At 48.7% G+C, this 22570-nt stretch overlaps 1 protein-coding gene across 15 annotated transcripts in view; it reads right to left on the reverse strand.

Annotated features, from left to right (window-relative positions):
- The window catches only part of plekha7b (pleckstrin homology domain containing, family A member 7b), a 92836-nt gene that overhangs the window by 57049 nt on the left and 13217 nt on the right, over positions 1–22570 (reverse strand). Inside the window, exon 1 of one of the 15 annotated variants that reach the window (XM_042061574.1) lies at positions 17539–17612. The exons of the other annotated variants lie outside the window; for them this stretch is intronic. Coding sequence (XP_041917508.1) covers positions 17539–17609 — 71 coding nt within the window. The 5' untranslated portion in view covers positions 17610–17612. Of the gene's footprint in view, positions 1–17538; positions 17613–22570 lie in introns of those variants that run through there. 15 annotated transcript variants of the gene reach the window in all.

A 22570-nucleotide genomic window follows, 5' to 3' on the forward strand; every position in this document is an offset into this window, starting at 1 on the left:
CGTACAGAGGAAAATGTGAATGCAAATACAAGGAGCTCAGCAAACCAACAGTTTAGCTTAGCCCCTCTACCATGTAAAATGAATTACTGCAACAATGCTTATTAGTCAGCAAGCACAAGTTAAGCCCATTAAGTAGATAAGCAGTCAAAGTGAGGATTTATTTAAGTCTATGGTTCTTTATCAGCCGAATCAGGCATACAGTAGAGCCTCCCAGCAATCTCTCTCTCTCTCTCTCTCTCTCTCTCTCTCTCTCTCTCTAAATAAATAAATAAATAAATAAAACAATTAGATGCTAAAGCAGATTTAATGCAAAATACCCTAATATGAAACACAGTACAGTAGTACAATATTGGCCCAAAGTATTAAGACAGCATATGCCACGTATTAGTTCTCCCTGTGCACAAACTGTAAATTCAACTAAACTCCAACACTGTGTTCTTGACTTCCATGGAGCGAATCCCCAAGAAGATGAAGATGAATCCCCATGCCCAGTGGCGAAATCTGCTAAAAATTGGCTATGTGACAATGGTATTCAGCTTCTGGAGCTGAGAAAACTGTTGGACAATGGTGAAGAGGAGAGGAGCAGTCAAGAAAGCCTCAGGAAGTGACATTGAGTACGGTTGAGACGTCTTTATGTCCAGCCGGATCCAGCAGGTTTTGAAGAATAAAAGACTTAATACTCAACATTGATTGTTGTATATAGCATAAAATAATACATTATTTTTATCATCTTTATTGTGCTTATTTTACAAATTTAAGGATGTCATTAAAACACTGAATTTCACTTTTGTCTCAATACTTTTGGCCACCACTGTAGTTGCTGTCTTCAATACACATACACACAGACAGACACACAGACACAGACACACACACACACACACACACACACACACACACACACTCACAAACACACACACAAACAATTCAGGCCACGGACAATCCTCTTGCTCATGACCTACATGAAGTTGACCAGCAGGGTCTGCTCTTTCTGTGGTAGCCACGGGGAACATTCCCCAGTTGACAACAGCTATCATGGGGATGTGAACTGGGGGTGAGTGACAGCGTCTCCCTGACTCACAGACACGCTTACACACACACACACACACACACACACACACACAGTGGGCAGGGCCCAGCCCAGGGTAACAGCGCTGCTCTGTGGCCACTCTGATGTAAGCCTGGCCAAGACTCCCGCATTTGCTCCCCCAACGCGAGGCCATTGGCACAGAATGGCACCATCAGGCCCAAACATGCCCCTCAAAGAGGCACACAGACAGCTCTACCCACTGAGGCTCCAATGCCCCTGGCATCAAAGGGCCGTGCAAGAGTATAAATCACCCCACATACACAGCACTTTTCACTCTTGAGGCCACAGCTTACCTTTCTAACACAAAGATCAAAATGGATGGATGGATGGATGGAGAGATGGATAAACATTATTTATCCCAAGGGAAATGTAATGAGTTATATGATACATTCAGAACAAGATGAACACTCACAACACTCTAATGATCATCCACAGGTCTCACCGCCACAAGAGCTGCAAGCTAATGAGATTGAAGTGAAAGGTCTGGGATACCAGGACAGGAGGAGAACAGAGGCTCTGGCGCTGTGTTCACCAAACTTGGCAGCAACCAGAGCAAAACAGTCCTGGTGGCCGAGCAGCTGAGGAGAAAATAGACTAAAACACAAAGCCAATGGTGGAAACATTCACATCCAATTCAGCTGCTCCAGTGAATTCTAAATGAAGGACCAGAAGAAGTCACATCAAAGATGCCCTCACTCTGTTGCTTATCATAAACACAGAAGAAGTACCACTGTTGCACTAAACAGCCCTGTCCTGTCCTGTTCAAAAGTGTTCATGAGGAGAGTAAGGACTAGCGCAACATGCAAATGGGATATCTGGAGTCTGCCTGTTTTCTTTGAAAGTCTTCCATCAAAAACAGAACTATAAAGTTTCTTTTGAGATCTATGTTGACATTTTTAACTTACAAAAACATAGGGGTTTTTTCATCATCTATACATCACCTTCTTATCAGTATCACAGACAACGCTTCAAGATGTCATACCCTGCAGGAATTGAGTCTGCATAACTGGAACAAAAAGAGCTCCTCTGAGCATGTCTTGACTGAAGCACACAGCACTGATGTTTTCTATGTGCCAGCCTGTCCAAAGCTGAAAACAACTTGATCTACAGGGAGGAAATGAACTCAGAATCAGACAGGGTTTTAGAGGAGGCTCAGTCGTCAGCCCTGCAGTTCAAAGCAAACATCCACCCCCATTTACGAGCTGCATCTGAGAGTGTTGCAGCAACTCTGCCGCAAAAAACTACTCAGCTTGCCTCTTTATAGTCTCGTATTAATATTAACTTGTTCCTCTGGAACTTTTACTGTTTACTGAGGGACATAAAGGAGCATAAATGCCCATCCACGGTGGCAAGCACTCTTGACAAAGTTCCAGGGACTGAAGTCTTCACCGAGGCCTCGGGGAAATCGAGGGAGGCTGCAGGACTATGGTGGCCTCAGCACTTCTCATACTTCATTGGCACGAAATTAGCCGACTGCTAAATATTTATAAAGGGAGATTTGATGCGATTCCTCACTGAAGCGGCCGCTTTACGGCCCCAAAGGCCAGCCACGAAGACGCGACTTTCAAAGGCACTTATCTCGGAGATCAATAGAGACAACAATTTGCTGTGGCTGAGGGAAAGTTAGAGTTATCTTGAAACAAAGGGGTGCGTGACGAGGGAGGGAGGCAGAAGCAATCAATGCAGAATTCTGCAAAATTAGGAGGAAGTAATGAATGCAGGGACAGTTCAGGGTGCCTGATCACGCTCGCGCTGCCTCAGTCGCTCGATGGGATCGGCAGCCATCGGGGTTGGGGGGGGGTGAGGGGTGGACAGGTCACCTCCATGTGGACTCAACTCAACCCTGCATCGCACAGCAGCCAGAGAAAACATCCTCCCAGAACACCCCACACACAGACTCAGCCATGACCCCAGGCCGAGTGTGATCCCGCCCCTACCCCCCAACCTCTTACACAAAAAGAAGCACTTGTGGAAATAAAAGCCGACACTCTCTGAAAATAATCTCAGTTTCCTTCCATTGTGTGTTGCTGCTATGTTCTTTCGACTCTCCCCCCACCCCCCACCCAACCCTGCTACTGGACATCTGTCCCAACGTCGCTCTGCTCTGCGCCCACCAAGTGCCGGGTCACTCACTTAGCAGGCAAGGCACACTCTGTGTTTGCACAACATTAACAAAACGATCACATATTTCTTGACAACTTCCTACATATATCCAGCATGTTGGGGCAAGCAATCACACACACACGCACAAAGATGCAAGCTAGACATAAATCAGTCAGAGTGAGGTTAAGGCATGGCCTGCTTTGATAAGAGGATGTGAAGGGCAGAAATTGACAAGAGGATGGGAGGGAACACACACACACACAGACACACACACACACACACAAACACACACACACACACACACACACACACACACAAATGCTTATGCTACATTTTGCACCTTCAAATCAACAGAACTGCAGAGAGAGTAGAAACCAGTGTCTTGAGACTGCACCACTCAGGACATCATGGCACGCTTCCTGGATCATGTAAAATCTACTGTACAAAAAAGCATACTGAGGACCTAATTGTGTATATAATAATGCATTCCTACAATGACGGGATAATGAGATATTAAGAACAAAGCTCTTTAAACTCTTTCTGTAAGACTACACCTCCTGTAACCCATATGCAACATGTTGCATCCTCATGTACTGCACTTCATATACTGCATGACAGGGAACATCTGTGCTGGTCTGAAAGAAGGCTCATGTGTATAACAAAGCAGGCATCCACCAAATAAAAAGACAAAAGTGCAAAAAGTGCAAAAAACACTCCCGAGCTTCTGAAGGCTGCAGAGCAGAAATATTCAGCTATGGCCCACTGCCCTGAAAGTCAGCAGCTTATGGGCACTGACATCCCTTAAACACCGGTAGATATCCCTATCCCCCGACTCACGCACGCACACACGCACGGCAAGACTTTTCCGCTGACCACGCTCCACAGGATTCAGATAGGAGACATCAAAGTGCTGAGCCGTGTCCAGGCCCTGGGCAGAACAGGGTTGGGCTGAGATGGGACAGGATGAGGAGTGGGAGCAGGAGCAGGAACCAAGGTGCATGCTGGGTAGCAGTTACCGTCCAGTCGCAGAGGATTAGGTTTTAAATAGAGAGGGTGATGACACTCTAGCAGAAGTGAGCAGCATCACACTCCAGTTCACCCTCAACCTCTCACCCCCTGCTCTCCTGCATCAGAAAATACAGACCATCTCACACCCTTTTCTTCCAGAACATCTCTCACCTAGCTGCTAGCAGGCCTGAAGGTGAAAAGACGGCTCTCACTGACGGCTGGTATGGACTACAGTGAACATGCAGCTGAAGATGTTGGAAGATAACAGCACTCTTCCAGTATACAGCTCCACCAGACATGAGAGCAGCGTGTATGTGAGACATTCAAAGATAAAACAGATCAGTCTTCTATGTCTAGTCTTGCGCGTCACAATGCAGACGCTCTGCTGCTGTTCCCTGTGGTGAGGTTGCCGTTCTCCACCTTGAGTCAGTGGGTGGAGACGGAGAGAAATGAACCTCCAGAGGAAAGAGCGGAACACTGACATCAGTGACTGATGAGCGAGAAGACGACCCACGGGCCATCCTTGGCCCTTCAAGCTGTCGTCATGCCGTCACGCCACTCTGCACCACCAGCCAAGAGACGAGGCAGTTCATTCCGACTCCCAGAATTCAATTTTCCGGCCCAGAATGAGACGCTCCATCTTGATTGCGAGGCGGTTTGCTGAGTGTAATTGAAAGAAGCGATGTGCGGTGATCTTGCATAGCTAATGGATGAGAAGCTCTCCCTCGCTCTCCTTCTCTCTCTTTCTCTCCCGCGACCTGCTGTCCATTTGCTGAAGTAATGAGGAGCGCAGTGAGCCGCAGGGTCTCAAACAAACCCCCAGATTGTCTATTAGCACAGCCGTCCAAACAAGATTGTCATATCCAGCGGGAAATGAGAAACATGAATATTGATTATGCCGGATAAATGGAGACATTTCAATCCGGATATGCTGATCCAACACGACGACAAAAACAACGTCCAGACATGTTGAAGTGGGCAATAAATAAAATTACCCGTGGTTAATATTGTGAGCCTTGCATCTGGTCCAGCTGGCGCTGCAGCATCATTAGGGTGACCGTTCAAGAAAGGATGACCGGGGATCAGAAATAGATGCTACCATTTCCTCACTGCAACTTTCTCTGAAGTGAAATGCCAAAGTACATTAATTTATAACTGAGAGAGTCCAAATCTGGGCAAAAACAAGTCAACACAGGAATTAATTAAGACATCAAATATTTATCAGTAGTTCGCTGAAGAAGGCATTTCACAAGCTCAGCTTAAGAGGCAAACTGCTATCAAGAATCAATGGAGAGGGGGCCAGAGCAAAGGAAACGGGCCCGCAAACATCGCTGAGGACGTGCGGAGAAATTAAAAGTTCAATTTCACAGAAAATCTGCCGCATACATGCTGGGGAAGGCGGTGATGTCAGCTGGAAGCGAGACGTGTTGGGATTGATTACACTGGACGGGGGGAAATGTTTACCTCTGAGAGTGCTGACAGGACAGAGCGGAGAAGAGAGAGAAAATATTCACCAACCTGTTAGTGCGTCACTGGGCCAAATCAAATTGGCCGTGTTTAATCGCGGTGAGCTAGCGTCTGTCACAGCCTCCTGTGTTATCTCTAGCAAAACATCAAGGACTAACGAGAGAAACACAATCCCCAAGAATATCAAACAAGGGGCTGTGACATCACTCCCAGCGTGGTGCTTTCCTACACGGAGCTGGGGACCAGGGCAAGGCTGTGTGAGTGTGTTTGTGTCTGTGTGTGTGTGTGTGTATGTGCATGTACATGTCTTCATTATATAAGACACAGGGAATGATGACTAATGTTAATGTCTTTCCCAGAAGAAGAAGCCACAACGCTCTCCAAACTTCAACAGTGCCACGGTGGCTGCAAATCAGATTCAAGTTCCGGATCAAGCTGGGATGAATCTTGCATGGAAGCCGGAGCTTGGAAGCCGGTGAGAGCAACTCCGATCCAGAGTGGATCAGTTCCTCGAGCAGCCGGCAGTCTGGCCTGGCGGGATTGGGCCGAGGAGAGGGGAGGCGAGCACACCCCGGCTGGCCTCACTAATCCTGCCCCAGTACTGCAGGGGGAGTCTGGGGAGTGTGGAGCCATGGCCACCCTGGGATGTCTGCTCTGCAACCCGGCCAGATGAAGCCATCAGGCAGCAGGAGACCGCCACTAGGCAGCAGAGCATGTGGACACGTGGTTGCAGGGGCAATGGTGAGGATACCACACACACACACACACACACACACACACACACACACACACACACACACATAAATCACATGCACACCAAATTACATGCAACTCAAAAATCCAATACATAACATATATGAATATATACACATATGCCCAGAATGCATCTGGATACACATCTACATATCCTTAGTGAACGCATGACCATCCTAGGCCAACCTCTAAACAAGCTCATTTCCTAAAGCCTATCCCGGCCCATAAGCACAAAAATGCATACCAAAACAAATACACAAACATGATCAAACACCAATCCCCTGGTGAGCTCATACATATACATATATATATATATAAAACATGTAACAGCTAAACACACTCCAATCTACATTCTCAGAAACCTGCTACAAAATGCAAATGCAAATGGCCATTAAAAACTCATTCATATTAAACATGCGCATACACGATGTTCATCCTTATGCTCTTACCACCTGACTGTTTTTAAACTGCTTAGAAAAGGCCCACCACTGTGGTAAAGACCAGTGTGTGCGTGCGTGCGTGTGTGTGTGTGTGTTTGTGTCTAAGTGCGTGTGTGTGTGTGCGTGCGTGTGTGCTCACTAAAAAAGTCTTCAAGAGGCTATTTCTTTAGCCATTACTAGTAAGGGCCAAGGTCGCCACCACAGCACAAAGTGAGAAAACAGATTCATTAGGTTAGCCTGGAGGCATAACGTCGTCGTAAACTATTCGAGCGGGGAAAATGTGCCCTCATCAAATACAGGGCCTGTCAGCGGCACGATTATTCGCTATGACAAAGGTGGAGGCCTTCCCTTATTTACTGCTGGGCAGGGTTCAGGAGCATGCAGCTGTGTTTGCAGACAGGGAAACCATGTGGGATGAGTTTGATTGTGGTTATTCTTACGGTAAGAGATCCACCCTGCCCAGCCAGCCCCAGTCTCCCCCACCCACGCTGGAGATTCCCCCTGGGGCAAGCAACTTTTCCAGGAAGGAGAAGAGAGGAGAGATGGGGAGAGGAGAGGAGAGGAGAGGTGGGAAGAGGAGAGGTGAGGAGAGGAGAGGTGGAGAGAGGAGAGGTGAGGAGAGGAAAGGAGAGGTGTGGGATGAGTGGGCTGGAAGATGACACACAGGCACCGTCAGCACTGAGAAACGTGAGGAGAATGGCACTCTGTTGTTTACCGGACTCATACAGGGAGGAACAGAGTGGAGAGTGGGAGTAAGTGCGTGTGTGTGTGTGTGTGTGTGTGTGTGTGTGTGTGTGTGTGAGAGAGAGAGAGAGAGAGAGAGAGAGAGAGATGAGAGAGAGGGTGAAAGCGAGACGAGGGGTAGAGGGGAGAGAGGGAGATGAGAGACACAGAGTGAGTGTGTGTATTTGAGAGGCAAAGGCAGAAAGAAGAATGTGGAAGTGAAAGTGAGTATGAGTGAGTGTGTGTCTACATATAAAGACAGAGAAAGAGTATGACAGAGACAAAGAGACAGAAAGACAGATACAGAGAGAGAGAGAGAGAGAGAGAGACAGAGAGACAGAGACGGGACGACTGAGCATGAAGACAGTGTTAAATGTGTTCTTTGATCCATTGTGAGCAAACTTAGCCGCATTCCGATACAGCCCTCCCCTGCTCTGCCGCATCCACCCGACAACACGCCTCCCCAACCCTAACCTCAGCTCCTGGAGACTCCTGGCATCCACTGAAGCGCTACATCAAAGCTCCCCTGACACCAGGCCACAGCCTGACCCCCTCCTTCCCTCCCTCCCCCGCTGCCTCCGCTGTCCGTGCAGGAAGCCAGACATTCCTCACAGGTCAGAGACTTCCTGTAGCTCAGCTCCACCCACCCATCAGGCCCAGGCACAGCGCTCGGCAACACACCTCACCGCGGGCGATTTACGTGAGGTAAACGTCTCTCTGAAGCTCAGCTAGTCCACAAACATGACCAGACTTCTGAAAACATTAGCAATTCTCTTTTTCTCCCACATAACTTCAGGCATCCATTAATATTCTACACTTCATTAAGGACAAAATAACTTGGTGTGGACATGTTTCTGATCTGACTGCAAAATTGCACTGTAAAAAGAGTGGAGCAGGCTAGATTAATATGTAACAAAATGAAACCGTGTCCAAGGACTAATGAAAAAAGAGAGGGTGAGACAGAGAGAAAGAGAGAGAGAGAGAGAGAGAGAGAGAGTTGTCCCTGACTGGATTGCCAAAATAAACCTGTTTTTTATTTCCCGCCAGATAGCTGACCTTTGAAAATATTAAGACATGCTCAATCAATTTGGGCTTCTAATTAAATTGCGCGGTTATCCAAATTCTTGCTCTCTCACAGGAGAGTAAAGCTAATAAATAACTAAGGGAGAGTCGGCAAAGTTTAATACCATGATTTACTCTTCTCATAGGCTTTCTCAAGAATAGCAAAGTCTACAGGATCCATTATTACACTGATGAAATCTTTTGCTAAAGTGGTCTATACCAATAGTAGAGCACACTATAGGGCATGCATCCTCTTATCTAACTCTGGGGTAGATAGAAAATACACTTATTTGCCGTATTCTGTTGTCGTATTCCTTTAAGTATTTATCGAAGGGGAATAAACTCTTTGGGGAAACGACCGCAAGAATACATCAATGGTTCAATATTCAGTTTGACATCCCAGATCTGAAACACAGTGAAAATAAACTCTGCCAGTGAAATAAAACGTCCTCCTCTGGATTACATCGGAAGTACAACACGTCCTGGACATGGCCACCTCTCCCTGACATGTGCAGGGTCTGTGGTCATCCATGTTTACAGTGAAGGATGGGGGATTAGTGGTGTGCTCCATGCTTACAAGTTCCCTCTGCTGTTCCTACTCATCTCTCCAGATTATGAATGTTTTAATTCCACTCCTCGGATAAATCTCACTGGGAAGACATGGACAGGGCAGGAAGCTGGCCGGGTCCACTGGACACACACACACACGCACACGCACACGCACACGCACACGCACACGCACACGCACACGCACGCGCACGCACACACACACACACACACACACACCCACACACTCTCACACACACAGAGAGATGCGCACACACACTTGCACACAGCGTGCAGCATTCGTCACCGATACTACCCCTGCAAACCTAAGTAGACTTGTCACAACATAAGAGCCTGTGCAGCACTAAAACAGATTTACACCGGGCATGGTTACACTCACACACAGAGCCCACACTAAAGTTGGCTCTGGCAGACACCAGACACAGTGTCTGCGCTGTGTCTTCATAATGTACCGGACAATCCATAGCCTATTCTCAAACTCACATCCAAGTCTGATTTATAAGAACCAAAAAAAGGCAAGGAAAGAAAAAGCTTAATCTATGTGAGCTGAAGCCACAGCTACAGCAGATTATCAATAACTGCAGTAAATCTGACTCTATCGTTCCTTGTTTTCGAGACAAGGGCAAAGACATCTTCCAGCATGATCAAGGGCCACAACTCCAATCAGTATCAGCAGGTTGGAAATGAGGGGAGAGCTAGAGTCTCCTCCAAGTCTCCTCTGTGTGAAACAAACGCCCGACAAACCGCTTCCAGTGCGCGACTCAGCGTCAAAGTGTTACCATTTAGTTTTGATCAAACATGCAGTTTAATCTCACGCAGCGTTGTTCGGCTTGGAGAGGACAAGAGAGGAGAGCAACCCAGACAAGGAGGGAGGTGTGCAACCTCTCAAACGTGTTGATGAGGTAGTCTGTGCACCGTCGACAAACCCACATCCTCCTGAGCAGCCTCGTTTGTTCTGCAGCTACCACCCATGTCACGACCCATTAGAGGAACCGTTGGTGGAAGGATCTCCCAGTGCAATTCCCTGGGTTTCTTTTCTTTCTCTCTATCTCTCTCTTTCTCTCTCTCCATCTCTCTCTCTCTCTCTCTATCGCTGCACTGTTGCAGGAGATCTGTAAACTGTAGGCAAAGAGAGAGAACATTTACAGTGTATATTTGCCCTACCTGCATAACTTCAGATTCATTCCCATGCAGGAGCATCCATCATCTTCCACGCAGTTGTCAATCATGTTAGCCCCTCAAAATGGTCTGTCCTCAGAGTGAATCTTGTAAAGATTGGAGTCAGGTGTCAGGTGTCCAGACTGTATATGTGATCTCTGTCTCAATGCCTGACAAGCCACTGGGGACAAGTGTGGCTCTCATCTGACCAGAGAACCATGCTGACACACACAGAAATGCACACACACACACACACACACACACGCACACAGATACGGGCACACACACAGACACACACAGAAACACAGACACACACACACATAACCACACACACACACACACACACACACACACACACACACACACACACACACACACACACACACACACACACACACACACACACACACAAATTGCATATGTTCACAACTAGATAATCTGCCTGAACTCTGATCCCTTCAATCTAACAGCAGCAGAAAGAAAATCAAACATGGGCCTGACACTCATCACTCAGAAAGCCCAGAGGGAGCTCAGGAGGGATACACGGCACACTCGGGGCTTCTGGAACTTTCAGGCAGAGCACGGAAAAGTCCGTGACGGGGTTTGCAAACCGCTCCTAATAAAAGACGGAGGGTGGGAGCTGCTGGAGCATAAAAAGCCATGAGACAATTTAGATACAGAGTGTGTGCTCAAGTTGAACGTTCTCTTCAGTGCGGGCTATAAATAATCTCAGCGTCAAAATGGAAATCGTGGCGAGGAGCAGGTCAATTAAAAGAATCAATGTATTCCAACACTAATGCTCAGTCCAATTCAGCCAGGCTGAGGGCTGCGCCTGTGTCTGCCAGAGAGAGAGCATGGGGAGGGGAGGAGAGGGGAGGAGAGGTGGGGAGAGGAGAGGAGGGGTGAGGAGAGGAGAGGGGAGGAGAGGTGGGGAGAGGAGGGGAGAGGGGAAAGAGGAGAGGAGAGGAAGAGGCTGCTGTTTGGTGGTGCAACACACTCCTGCAGCAAGCTTAATCCCAACATCATTCTACTGCAGATGGACAAGTGTAAACTAGCAAAGACAAGGGGAATAGAATCCCTTTTGGTGTGAGAGGTAAATTGTCACTCGGTTTGTTGCTGTTTTGTTTTGCTGTTGTTTCAGCATCTCCTGAGTGAAGTCCGGCTGAAACACAGTTGATGGGAGAAGTCTACTAAAATATTAATGTAAATGGAAAAGAAAACCATAAATGAAACCTTGCCATTCACAAACCCTGGCATGCATGCAGGCCCTTGACTGCAGCTCCTGCCAACTGATAGGTGTCAGGACTCTCCCAAGGGCATAGCCACTCACTCGCCCCCCTCCCAAGTCTCCACAGACACTCCCCTGTACGCCACGCTGCACTAACAGGCTCGGGGCCCTTCACCTGAGTCACTTCATTAGATTGTGGTAAACAGGAGAGGCCTCCGTCCAGACGTGGGGGAGCAAATGAGGCAGCGTGGGGTGGATGTCTGTAATGGATGGATGGGCTGGTTTAACATGCTCTAATGTAATGATGGAGGCTGCTGGGGATGGGGGGGGGGGCTGGGGGGGAGAGAACCCCCCCAGATGCAGTGGTGTGGGGGGAGGCAGACCCTGTTTACCAGAGCCCTGCAGGTGTTGTGTTATTCATCAGCGCCTCCTCTCTCTCTCTCCCTCTCGCACACTCCTTCTCCTCCTTCTCCTTCCGTGGTTCCATCATTCGTCTTTCCTTCACTCGTGGGAATTCTTCTCTGCTTCCCCATCTTTCCATCCATCCCTTCATCTACTCACACTCCTCCATCCATCTCTGTCCTTTCTCCGCGCCTTTCCTTTCTTCCGTTCACCTTCACATTTTTTTCTCCACACTGCCGAGATCCGTCTCGCTGCTCCGTTTATCTCACTCTCTATGTGCCCTGCCTCTCAGCCCCATCCCACTTTATCCAGCACCATCCTCCCATCCTCTCCCTCCAATCTCTCTTCTCTTTCTCTCTCTCTTCTCTTTTCTCTCTTCCTCTTCCCCTTCTTCCCTCATCCCTTTGCTTTTACCAATATTCTCCCTATACCCTGTCTGCCCCTGACTGTCCCCCCCCCTTTCTCTCTCTCCCTCTTTCTCTCTCTCCCCCTTTCTCTCTCTCTCTCTCTCTCTCTCTCTCTATCCCTTTCTCTCCCTCTGAAAGCCACTGCATCTCAGATGTAGCACTGGCACATCGCTCATGTCAGCGAGGCGTCTCCACCTGTCTGAGGTGCCACTCTGCGTTCCTCACCTCATTTAGTCTGGAGTCCACACGTCCAGGCTCCAGCTAGAATCGGCTATCTGTGGTAGTGCACTGGCCCTAAAGCGCCAAGTTCCTCGACAGACAGGACACAAAAGATGAACCTCATTACTACGATTTACGGGAAAATAAGAGGATATAGTTACATACAACACACACAACACATTGTGGTGCCATTGTGTATGGCCTGGCCTGAGGGTATCAGCTTGCATTTGGGGATAATCCCCTTTAGTAGCGCAACACCCCCCCCCCCCCCACACACCCCCATAAACACACACACACACACACACACACACACACACACACACACACACATACACAGGGCTTTGCACTTCACAGCCGTCATGTCAGAGGGCTCCAATTGAATCTGTGGTGGACAGAACAAACAACAAAAAATAAAAATCCGGATGTGTCAATCTGCCCCGGCGATGTTCACGCTGCGCAACACATTGGCCCAATCCTTTTACCCAGCACAGGCGCCTGTCCTGCTCATGGCAACCCCAAACAGCGCTCACACACACCCACACACGTTCCACTCCAGCCACAAACAGACAGCTCGCATAAAGCAATCCATTTAGAGTTCAACGACTCTATCACAGAGAGGCCCCCAGTTATATGGTAAGTGCCTCTCTTCTTCTCTCTCTCTCTGCAGCAAAGCCACAGAACAATCTGCCAGACAAAGAAAGCAAATCCGAGTGCAGATTAGACGGCCGTGTGGGGGGAACGAAGGCCCTTGAGCCGTGCTGTGAGGCAGGGTCAGCACTCTGGGGGCCCTGTCTCTGGGCTGTCTGCCTGCGGTCCGGTCGTGGTCTGGAGGCCCCCTACTCTCCTCGTCACACACGGGCACCCCTCTCCACACACACACTGGCATCCATCACACCCAGCTCCACTAATACTGAACTCACGCCTGCCTTTGCCCTCCAGCCCATTAGCAACCATGTGGCAGAAGGGTTTATTAGTCATTAGCAATAGCTGCAGTGTGGATTGGATCTATGTTTCTCATTTTGCCCAGCTTGACATCAATTCACCAATTAATCAGTGCAATTAATGAAATATGTACTGCATATAGCATATAGTTCAATATCTATCTCTCATCTCATTATCCATAACCTTCAATATTCCTTCAGTCATATCTATCCATTCCAATATCTATCTACTATCTATCTGTCTTGATAATTATCTATCTAGCTATCTATCTATCTATCCATTGTGTATCTCTCTATCCATCTTGTACAAACACCCATATAAGGTATGTAATCTCCTGCTGTGACCGAACATGTCTTCTCATCCATGGTCCACACTGATTCAAAACACCTCTGAGAGCCCCCAGGGGACACCCAGTGGAGAAGCACACCGATTTTATGACTGCAGATCAACACAGAGCGCACCACACTCTCCTCTCTCTCTCTCTCTCTCTCTCTCTCTCTCTCTCTCTCACACACTTCCTCTCTCTCTTTCTCTCCCTCACCCTCTCCACTGCAGACTGAGTCAGCTCTTCAGGGATGTTGTGGGATCAGCTAATCTGTAGGGAGCACCCACCCGGATCACTGAGATCTGTACTGCAGTTCTCATTACCCCGGGCAAGCGTTGGAGCTCACGCCCTGGCACTGGCTAATGCACACCGTGAACTCAACTACTGCTTCATTAGCCTGCAGCCCACAGTACTGGACACACTATTACAGGAGCTGGACAATAGCAGCTTCAGGATAAACTGAAGCTGCCACTTGCCAGCTATCTACTAGCTATCTAGTAACTAAGAGCCCTTAGGGGTTATCAGAGACTAAATGTTTTGAGGTTTAAAATTAACTGGGTGACGCAAAGGTAAGTGGAGGTGCAGATCAGATAACAGTGACATGCCAGACAGGTGACTCACTAAACAGACTGGAGGAAACTGTTTGAAGTTAATCTTCTCCAAAAGACTAGGAGGCAGAATAACACTTGCCAAAATAACTGGCATATTTCAGGACTATACTCCTCCTAAGGGCCAAGGTACAGAATCATACATCTAATTTGTCACCTCAAATTTCTCTGGCTCAAGATGTATATTACTGGCTGCATTTTTTATTTTTTTTCAGAAATTAATGAATAAATACAGGATATACTCAACTAAGCATTTATAAAACTGGCGATACAACAACCACAACATTGAAAATAGCTGTGGAATATGAAAACTGATTACACAATGTTACTGTATCGATTTCTGTCCTAACATCCTCTGTCTGAACCATCCTGTTCATGGCCGCCCACATTACATGAGCATCATAGGAGGGGAACTCTTTCTGCACTTAGCAAATGTGGAATACATCACAGTTTCACTCACAAAAGTCCTTGGTTTTTAAGTGAGTCCCTTTGATGTATTATTCAACAAGAGAAAGCTAACGAAACAATGTGCAATTTCAGTCATGTCCCCAGCAAACAGGCATCCTATACACGTCCTCCCTCTCGCTTCTGCCGAGACGAGCAAAGGGAACTTCATCAACCAATCACATGCTGCGCTCCTCAATCCACAGCAGGAGGCGGTTCTGAGCGTGGCTTGATTGCTGAGTGGACTAATCCAGACATGTAAGGCAGGGTGTGTGCTAGTGTCACAGACCATTTGACAGTGAGACAAATTAGTCTGCAGACTGAAGGGCAATGGTGTGTGTGTGTGTGTGTGTGTGTGTGTGTGTGTGTGTGTGTGTGTGTGTGTGTGTGTGTGTGTGAGTGTGTGTGTGTCTGTGTGTGGTCGTGGAGTGTGTAAAGGCATTTAAGTGTAAATCCATAAACACATTCCACGCCTGTTCCACTGTAACTAATGGAATTATGTAAGCAAAGTCTGGCATAGAAGGGAAAACAGCGGCAGAATGACGGCAGACTAACTAACCTGAGGCACCAACACATTTATGAATGACACAAGGCTCTCCCTTCACCTTTGAGTAAACTGAGCTAACTCAAGCAACCAGCGTCTTAGCACACAAACACCCATTAATCTTGGTGTCATGTCCAAACCCAGCAATCTCTACATTCTAGGAACCCTTGTTATTTCTAAGAAACAGCCCAATTTGCACTGCTTCAGGAGAGCAACCATGATAACATTAGGGCACTTCAGGAATGTTTGGAATGCTTCCCATCCTTCCCCATCCACGCCTGTTTATTTGTGTCCCCTCTGAGCATAGTAAGCAGAGGGGCTAAATATAAATCCAGCTGGACACAAATAGATGACCCCCACACTGGTGCCCAGAGGGGAATTGTTCCCTTGCGCAGCACCAATCTGGCAACCGTGGTACGCTTGTGTCAGTGTGTGTGCTGACCGCTGGTCCCCAGAGACACCACGCCCCCTTCCCCTACCCTAAGGGTCACACACAGCCCATCCTAAGAGATACTCTCTGCCCGCTTACTCTCCCAGGACATCCAGGGGCCACGGCCTGGGGGGGGTCAAAGGGCGTCGAAGATGAAGAGAGGTTTCCGATTTTTCCGATAGCAGAGCCACTTGACCTGCACAGCAGGGGTGCCCAGAGGAAGGTCACTCTCCCCAGCCGATAGCGGGACCATTAAACATCCAGTTAATGGCTTCAGGAGCGGTGACAGCGCGGGGGCTGCTGCCGGAGCCATTCTCTCGCCCACTGCAGTATTTCAGACCCGTCCAGGACCTAATGGTGGGTATGATTCATAACAAAAATCTGTGTGTGTTTAAAAAGCATATCTCCCAACCGGAGAAAGAGACGGAGAGGGACGCAGAGAGGCAGAAGCACTCACTTTACAACATAAATAAAATGCCACAGACACGTGATGAGCAAATATGATCTGAACGTGCCTGAAGGCCAATGAGACATGACAGGAATACATTTCAAATGCCACTTCCACTGAAGAGTGGCGTGATTATCAGGAGTGAACACAAAGGCCCACTATGATGACTGATGTGTGTGTGTGTGTGTGTGTGTGTGTGTGTGTGTGTAAATACAAGACTGGGATGACCTGTGTGGGCTAGAACTCCAGCATCTCCACCCAGCTGGGATGGAAATATGAGTTTGAGGGGTGTGTGACCACAAAGACACACTGTCTCAGGCATCATCTCTGTGCTGACGGTGTGTCCTCAGTGCACCTCTCCCCAAACACACACACACACATACACACAAACATCATCCATTAGAGAACTTCCCTGGCAAACTTGTCCAATCATTCACAGAACTACACAAACACACACAAACACACACACACACACACACACACACACACACACACACACACACACACACACACCCCAAGCAAGTGCATTAATGAGCAGCCACACCGTCTGACAGTTTTTAAAATTACCAGCCCTGATGAAGCTGGATCCTGACGAACGAGCACTAATAACACCCGACTCGACTCCCTCGCTTTGGGGGAAGAGAAGCCAAGAAACAAAAGCTGACTATAATTGGCTGGTTCCACAGCGGTGGCCATTACTCCACAATGGTTCCACCTACAGCACCTGCAGTGGGGTGACAGCAGGAAGCACCTCAGGAGTCCCCCCCCCCTCATGCCCCACTACTCCAGAGAACACACACACCAGCATGGGAACAAGATCTGAACTACAACAACTACAGGTCAACCATCAGGCAGCACATACAGACATCAACACAAACAAGAACTGACCCCAGCACTGTATGATGAGAAACAGAGATGTACAGAGGAGAGAGAGACAGACAGACAGAAAGAGAGAGAGATAAAGAGACAGTGATAAAGAGAAAGAAACAAAAACATAGAGAGAAAGAGATTACCAGATTTACACCACATAGAGCAGAGAGAGACCAGGATTGAGAGACAGAGAGAGAGAGAGAGAGAGAGAGAGAGAGAGAGAGAGAGAGAGAGAGACAGAGAGAGGGATGGGATGGGAAGACAGACAGGTAAACATAAAGCTAAATACGCCCCCAGACACACCTGTTAGTCACGTGATAGATGGACTGGCCGGGCTGCATGATGTACTCAGAATAGCCCGGGCGCTTCCACATGTCTGTCTGTCCGCTGGGCTGCTGCTAGTCCACTGGGCTGTGCTGCGACTCTGCCTGCCTGCCTGCCTGCCTGCCTGACACGGCTCTGACTCCTGCTCCTGCTCCTGCTCCTTGTGCTGCTCTGGAGACGTGCTCTGTGGAGCTGCCTGAGTTTCACTTCAACATGCTTCCCGCTCATGGGCTCTTCCACTCTGGAGGGAGGGAGAGGAGGAGGGGGAGGAGGAGGAGTGGGGAGGGGGAGGAGGGGGAGGGAGGGGGAGAGGGGAGGGCCGGAGCGAGCGCTCACACCTGATGGGCTCGCGCCAGAGGCACCAGCGCCCACAGTCACGACGGACAGGGGAGACAGCCAACCCCGCAGCAGCGCCCTCACAGCTATAGGCTCAGAGATGCACACACACACACACTCACACATATACACATTTAGACATTCGTGTACACATGCAATCAGATGTAGTGCAAATGGGTATGTGCATTCAAACACATACACAGGCACACACCAATAAGCAGACAGATGGTCTGCACAGATACTCGTGTGCATACATACATATAGGACAAATGCACAACCACATACAGAGACACACAATGCATGGGGAGACACACACACACACAGACCCATATGGAGCGCAGGGGGCGGCTCACGTAACCTAGACCTTCTCTGGTGCGTTATGCTCCAGTGCTACTTTTTATGACGAAAGAAACACGTCCAATGACAGAGCTGCAGCCACGTCCTGTGTGTGTGTTCAAACACGCCAAAAAAGAAGGGGAGAGGAGAGAGGGTGGAGAGAGAGAAAGAGAGAGCAAGGAAGGACAGAGAGAGCAACAGAGAGAGAGAGAGAGAGAGAGAATGGCACTGAAATGAAGAAAGATAGAGAGGGGAAGCACCCCCTGTCTCTGGCTCCCTAGTTGAGAACACAGGCAGCAGCAGCAGGGGATGGGGAGGCGGTTGGCACCGGTCCAGCGGGGCGCAAGACTGATTAGAGGGCTGCAAATGGCTGCTATCAGCTAATGAAGCCTTGGGCTGCAGGTGAAGGATGACTCCAGTGCACTTCGCCTCCCATCAGAGGGGACGGGGTTGGCGAGACTGGCGTCGGAGGCCTTCCCCTAGTCCCTCGGCCTCGCCCAGTCATTCCCACGCCCTCATCCCCGCTAGTAGTTAGCATGCTCCTCCAGGCCCCGAGCTCATGGGTACAACGCTGAGAGCTCCAGGGCACTTTGGCACTGTGAATGTGAAATGGAACCGGCACGGCCCCGGTCTCACGGCAACAATTACACCATTAGGACTACCGCGCTAGCGCTAGCCCTGCCCCTCCAACTCAGCACTCCTTCCAGGGGAGCGAGTGAGTGAGTGACAGAGAGGAGGAGATGGAGAAAGTGGGGAGGAGGAGGAAGAGAAGAGAGAGGAGGGGAGTGGGGGCCGGGGGGGTGAAAATGATCTGGGGTAACTGAGAGCGAAGCTCAATCATGCGTTCATTTAACAATTGGCAGAATCCTAATTGGGTAATTAAAGGTGCAGCTCACATGGGACCCATAACCGTGGCCTTTAGAGTGGAAAGACCTTGGGGCGGTTACCCAGCTGGCACTCGTGTGGACCCCCCCTGAAGACTGCAGCAGTCACGGCATCCTGTATGCAGCACACACACACACACACACACAGATGTGCACACACACACACACACACACACACACACACACACACACACACACACACACACACACACACACACACACACACACACACACACACACACGCTCGTTCACTCACTGCAGGGCAAATTAAAGGTCACACTTTGATCCCCAGCAGCATATCCATGTGTGACGGAGAGCCCTGCTTAGCTGTGTCACCCGGGCTTTCAAGCCCAGCAGCTGCAGTCTCAGTCACACCTGGTCTCCACTGGCCTCCGCCCATCTCAACACGAGGTCCCCACTTCCATATCCCTTTAAAGCCTAAAAGGCGGTGACACCTCTGGGTAAACCGGCTTTCTAATTCACCGTCATGCGTGACTGCAAATTCAGGAGTGCCTGCATAAAAAAATGAAATGAGACACCTTCTTCTGTTATGTCTTTCAACATAATGGGCCACATTCTCAGAGCCTGTCTCCCTCTCACCACACATACACCCTGTGCTCAACCAATGACATTCAATAACAACATGGTGGATGTTTCTTCATTACTGCAGAAAAGAGGAACCTTAAAAAGTATGAGGGACTGAAAAACTCAAACACAGAGAAAAGAGAAAAATACCGGTACACAGAGAAAGGCATGAACTAAGCTGAGTTATTGAGAGTATTTCCGGTTATTTGTGGTTGGGGAGTCAGCACATCACCACCAGTGTTAAGTAGAACTTCATTCAACTATTTATGAAATCGATTGCATCAAAAATGTCGAGAAATATAAGTTCTTCACTCCTTGCAATGTCAACCTCAACATACGTCAAACTATGCTCCAATATCAGACTAGCACCTTGCAGAATCACCTAAATCAATTCAGCACTGCAGAATGATACCACAGCATGACTCATACACGCTAGTCCTTGAATGGGTAACTCAGAAACTAGAGTGAACTGGAAAAAACTACAGAGAAACGTACACAGAGGAAAACAAACTACCAGACCAATATAAACATGTTCAACATTTCTGCTTCAACACTCATATTCATCAAACCCTTTACCACCACATTACTAGATCCTGTGGTGCGTATCAGATCCCTATTCTTGATGTCCCATTTGTTGAGCTTCTTTTTGTCATTGTCTGACTTCTGGAGCTGCCAGTGAATCAGCTAATATTCAAGTCCTATCCTTCATCCTAATCACAATTAAATGCAGAGTGTGTTCCATGCATTTCAATTCAAACCAGATTTTAAAAAGCCTGCTTTTCTCATCGTCAGAGGACTCCAGCCAAATAGAGATGTATTTCATAGCAGAGGGCAGAGGGCCAGCAAAAGAGGCAAACCCACACAGCCTCCACCCCGAATCTCAGATAACCTCCTTGATAAATATTCACAGAGTTTCAGGAATCCATTACAAGCACCACAAACTCATTTATATAGGCCTCTCTCTCTCTCTCTCTCTCTGTACAAAATCATGACCACACTGGTTAACACAACCTTCAAAAAATGACTGACAAAGAACATATATACCTGGGAGCTAGTCATTTAGTGTATCAGTGCTAAATAACCCTTGAATACCATGTGCTGAGTCAACTAAACTCTGCCCTGAGAGTCCCTGAGAGACCCTGAGAGACCCTGAGGACCATTCATAAAGATTGCAGCTATTCCATCTCTCACTCCCTCTCTATCGTTCTCCCTCATTCCCTCTCTGCTTCTCTCTTGCTCAATCAATGATTATAGCAGATAACCTCTTACCTCACTGTCTAACTTTGCTGAAGGCTCTCGGAGCGGCGGGGCAGAAAAAACAAAGGAAACGCTCTGCTGTGTTTTTTTTCGATTCTCACCCCCTCCGAGGCTTCTGGGAAACTTGGCGGCGTGGGACAGTTAGACAGCTCCTCTAGAGAGTTAAGAGTCCTTGTGCCCTGGCCTCCTGTGTCCTTCCGTCAGATCTCTCGAGGTGGAGCGTCTTCTTCTCTCAAGCCCTGGGGGACTGTCCTCTTCCCCACACACACACACACACACACACACACATCCAGAGATGGAGCTTGCAGAGGAATGTGACACTCGTCTCAGCCGCATGTGGCAGAAATATCCCGGAGAGGGTGAAGCGTCCACTGCCTGGGCAGAGTTATGGGCATCACCAGCGTGATGGAGTGTGTCTGCTCGCTTTCAGCCCGTAGCCCAGCAGGCTCCTGTAGCCTCGCTGCATATCTGCCGAGCGGCAAGGGTGTCGGGTGCCGTGTCAGACTGGGAAATTAGTGCTGTTTCAGCCAACATTGTGCTATCTCTCTCTCTCTCTCTCTCTCTCTCTCTCTCTCTCACACACACACACACACACACACACACACACACACAGTCACCTGGACTCACCCCGTCAGCACCTTCTCCTGCTCCCATGAGGGGGAGCGCTTTCCACTCGCCAGGATGGGGGTAAATCGTGGGGGGGGGGGTGGGGGGCGGGGGGCGAGGGGTAGCTCAACTCAGGGACAAAGAACAGCAGCAGGAGGAAGACGAAGGGGAGGAGGAAGATGATGGAGGGTCTGAGAGCCCTCTGGTGTCTCAGGTTACAGCTTCCACGCCGTCGTCTTGAACCCCTCTGGGCGCGTCAGATCAGCACTAACTGATGACCTTGCCCTTCCGGACGCAATTAAAACCCTCCTTCCTGCACTTAACCATGATATCCAGACCAGACCAGAGGTGGGACTCAGGGCCCGATCAATCCACACAGCAGCAACACAGAGGCTTAAACAAGGCCTCTCCACATGAGAAAATGACAACAGACAGATCAACTGTGAAGCCCATCACATCTGCTAATATGCCAAGAGACATGGACCTGCAAGACAGGGACCAGTGATGAGAGAGAGAGAGAAAAAAGCACAAACACAGCGATCCTGTTAGCCTACATCATTACAGCACAATGCTGATCAAAGGCAGCAGTCACGTAATGACTAGAAGCCTTTACAGGGATAACCTGTTTGCTTAATTATGCCCAGCACATGGCGTGGGACGTGCCGTGCCAAACAACAATCCCAACGGCGCCCATGCTGTCTTCTGTGATAAAGTCAGGCTGGAGAGGCGTAAGCACAGGACCAAAATAACATCCTATTCACATGCATGCTGACAGCCACAGTAAGCTGAATGTGAATGTGAATGTGAATGCTTTCTGAATAAGGTATGGATCAGGGAACTGCTGCACGGCATCATAATGGAGGGTGGAAATGAGAGAGGCAGGTCGACATGCTTTTATTTTGGCGGGATCGGTTTGTGACGGCTCAGGAAGGTTCTGAATGAAGCGTGGGATAAGGAGGTAAGCCCAGCCCCGATCCCTGCTTCTAAAATGAGTGTCCCGGGCGTCT

The sequence above is a fragment of the Alosa sapidissima genome, chromosome 14 (genome assembly GCF_018492685.1).
Source record: "Alosa sapidissima isolate fAloSap1 chromosome 14, fAloSap1.pri, whole genome shotgun sequence".
NCBI lineage: Eukaryota > Metazoa > Chordata > Actinopteri > Clupeiformes > Clupeidae > Alosa > Alosa sapidissima.